Here is a 2,279-nt window from a genome sequence, read left to right on the forward strand (position 1 = left end):
GGATACGGAGCGAGACCTTGAGGTTGTGTGCTAATCCAGGGTGTCTAGCTTTCCTGCCGGGGGCTTTTCCTTAACCATCAGCCCATGTACTTTATTCCTTTTTCTTGGAACAAACTTCCCTCCTCCAACTTCCTGGGAAACTACTTGACCTTCCAAACTCAGCTCCTGTGCCTCCTGTGCTGTGCGACCATCATTGGAGCTGTAGGAGGCACGTGGGATTCCCAGACAACGTGAGTGTGCCTGGGAGCTTGCAGCTTGCTGAGGAGATGGTGAATTTCCAGTTTGAGTGTGCAGTTCTTGCTGGTCCTTGGTGAACTTTCTTGTCCACTTCATTCTCCCATGTGATACTTATTAAGAGACATAAAATCTTCAAAGGGCTGGTGTCTCACAGGGTCCTTGAAGTTGATTCAGACTGACTGTGAGCCACTACTCTACCATCCGAAGCAATGAAGCCATTAAAAATAGCCAAGCTCATTGGCCACTGTCCTTCCTGCCACCCATGAGCTGCTGTCACAGTGCCTGTCTGGTTTGCACTTTGTAGAGTCACAGGGGCAGGTTGACTGTGTGATGGGTCCTGATAGAGTTTTCCTCGCTCCATAGTCTCACCAGGCATCTGGACCCTTCTCTTGGTTTTCTTGCTACTTGTTGCTTCCGCTTTTCTTTGTCTCCCAACTCTCTTGGAATCTCCCCTTTACTCTGGCTCCAGGACTCCTGGAATGAAGGGCATTGAACATTCCACCAAGGTTTTGTTTCTGGCTTTAATGTGGACCTCAGAACCTCAATGACAAGGATCACTGGGGAGCTCTCAGTTGGAGTGTGGCCAGCTGTTTCATTCAGAGACACAAGTTGCCCCTCTCCCAGCCTGTGCCTGTGACAGACACCACTCGCTGACCAAAGCTCACCCCTATGTACTGATTCTCCCTGTGGCCTCACGGCTCTTGGGACAGTATCCTGGGCAGTCGCTGCCATCCAATGGCAGTGACCATGTGGGTTGAAGTCATTTGCCACCCTCTCTGAGGCTTTTTGCCATAGGTCTCTCGTTCTTCTTGCAGCTAAAGTATGCTGTGAAGAGCATGAGGGATATGAATCAGTCAGTAGCCTCCGGCTTCTTTCTGGTGAACCTTTTCAGTGGCTCAGGGCCACACAATGTCCTCTTCTCCCTGGTGGCCGCCATGTTTACCTTGGGTCTTCTGGGAAACACCATTCTGCTGTTCTTGATTCACCTGGACGCCCGACTCCACACACCCATGTACTTCCTGCTCAGCCAGCTCTCCCTCTTTGATGTGGGTTTCCCCCTGGTCACTGTCCCCAAGATGGCCTCAGACTTCCTGCGGGGGGAAGGTTCCATCTCCTTTGGAGGTTGTGCAGCTCAAATATTCTTCCTGACACTGATGGGTGTGGCCGAGGGCGTCCTGCTGGCCCTCATGTCATACGACAGGTACGTCGCTGTGTGCCACCCCCTGCAGTACCCTGTGCTCATGAGACGCCGGGTGTGCCTGCTCATGGTGGGCTCCTCCTGGCTGGCAGGGGTACTCAACGCTTGCACCCAGACCTCCATCACCCTGCGCTTCCCCTACTGTGGCTCCCGCACCGTGGACCACTTCTTCTGCGAGGTGCCAGCCCTGCTGAAGCTCTCCTGTGCGGACACCTCGGCCTATGAGCGGGCGCTGTCCACCTCGGGAGTGCTGATCCTGGTGCTGCCGCTTGCCCTCATTGCCGCCTCCTATGGCCACGTGTTGCGGGCTGTTCTGCTCATGCGCTCGGAGGAGGCCCGAGGCAAGGCTTTGGCCACCTGCTCCTCGCACCTCACGGTCGTGGGCCTCTTCTATGGAGCTGCGGTGTTCATGTACATGGTGCCTGGTGCCTACCACAGCCCCCAGCAGGACAACGTGGTCTCCCTCTTCTACAGTCTGGTCACCCCGACTCTCAACCCCCTTATCTACAGTCTGAGGAACCGGGAGGTGCAGAGGGCTTTGGTCAAAGTGCTCAGCAGACCTGGTCTCAGGGCAAAGTGGTGACCGCACCCGGAACTGCTGGCATGATCCCAGTGTCCCTTGATCCCACCTGTCTTTCCAGAGCACCCTCTGTGGAGCAGCTGCTGGGGCCTCATGTCCACAGCAAAACGTCTGTCCTGTTCCTCCAGCCTCCACAACCAGCCGTGCTCCTTTCCCGCCATGGACTTGTGGAAAGTAATGCTCAAGGTGCCAACCATCTTTAGTACATCCTTTCTGCAAAGGGGAGGCCTACCCCGTCAAGCTGAGGTCTCTCTGTTGTTGTTG

General features: G+C 55.0%; 1 protein-coding gene across 1 annotated transcript; it reads left to right on the forward strand.

Annotated features, from left to right (window-relative positions):
• The first annotated feature begins 1,073 nt into the window (after positions 1-1,073).
• LOC107157485 (olfactory receptor 2Z1) lies at positions 1,074-2,018 on the forward strand. Its single transcript, XM_015503860.1, has one exon. It carries the CDS (start codon positions 1,074-1,076, stop codon positions 2,016-2,018), a length of 945 nt encoding a protein of 314 aa, XP_015359346.1.
• The last annotated feature ends 261 nt before the right edge of the window (positions 2,019-2,279 follow it).

Source organism: Marmota marmota, unplaced genomic scaffold, assembly GCF_001458135.2.
Source record: "Marmota marmota marmota unplaced genomic scaffold, marMar, whole genome shotgun sequence".
Taxonomy (NCBI): Eukaryota; Metazoa; Chordata; class Mammalia; order Rodentia; family Sciuridae; genus Marmota; species Marmota marmota.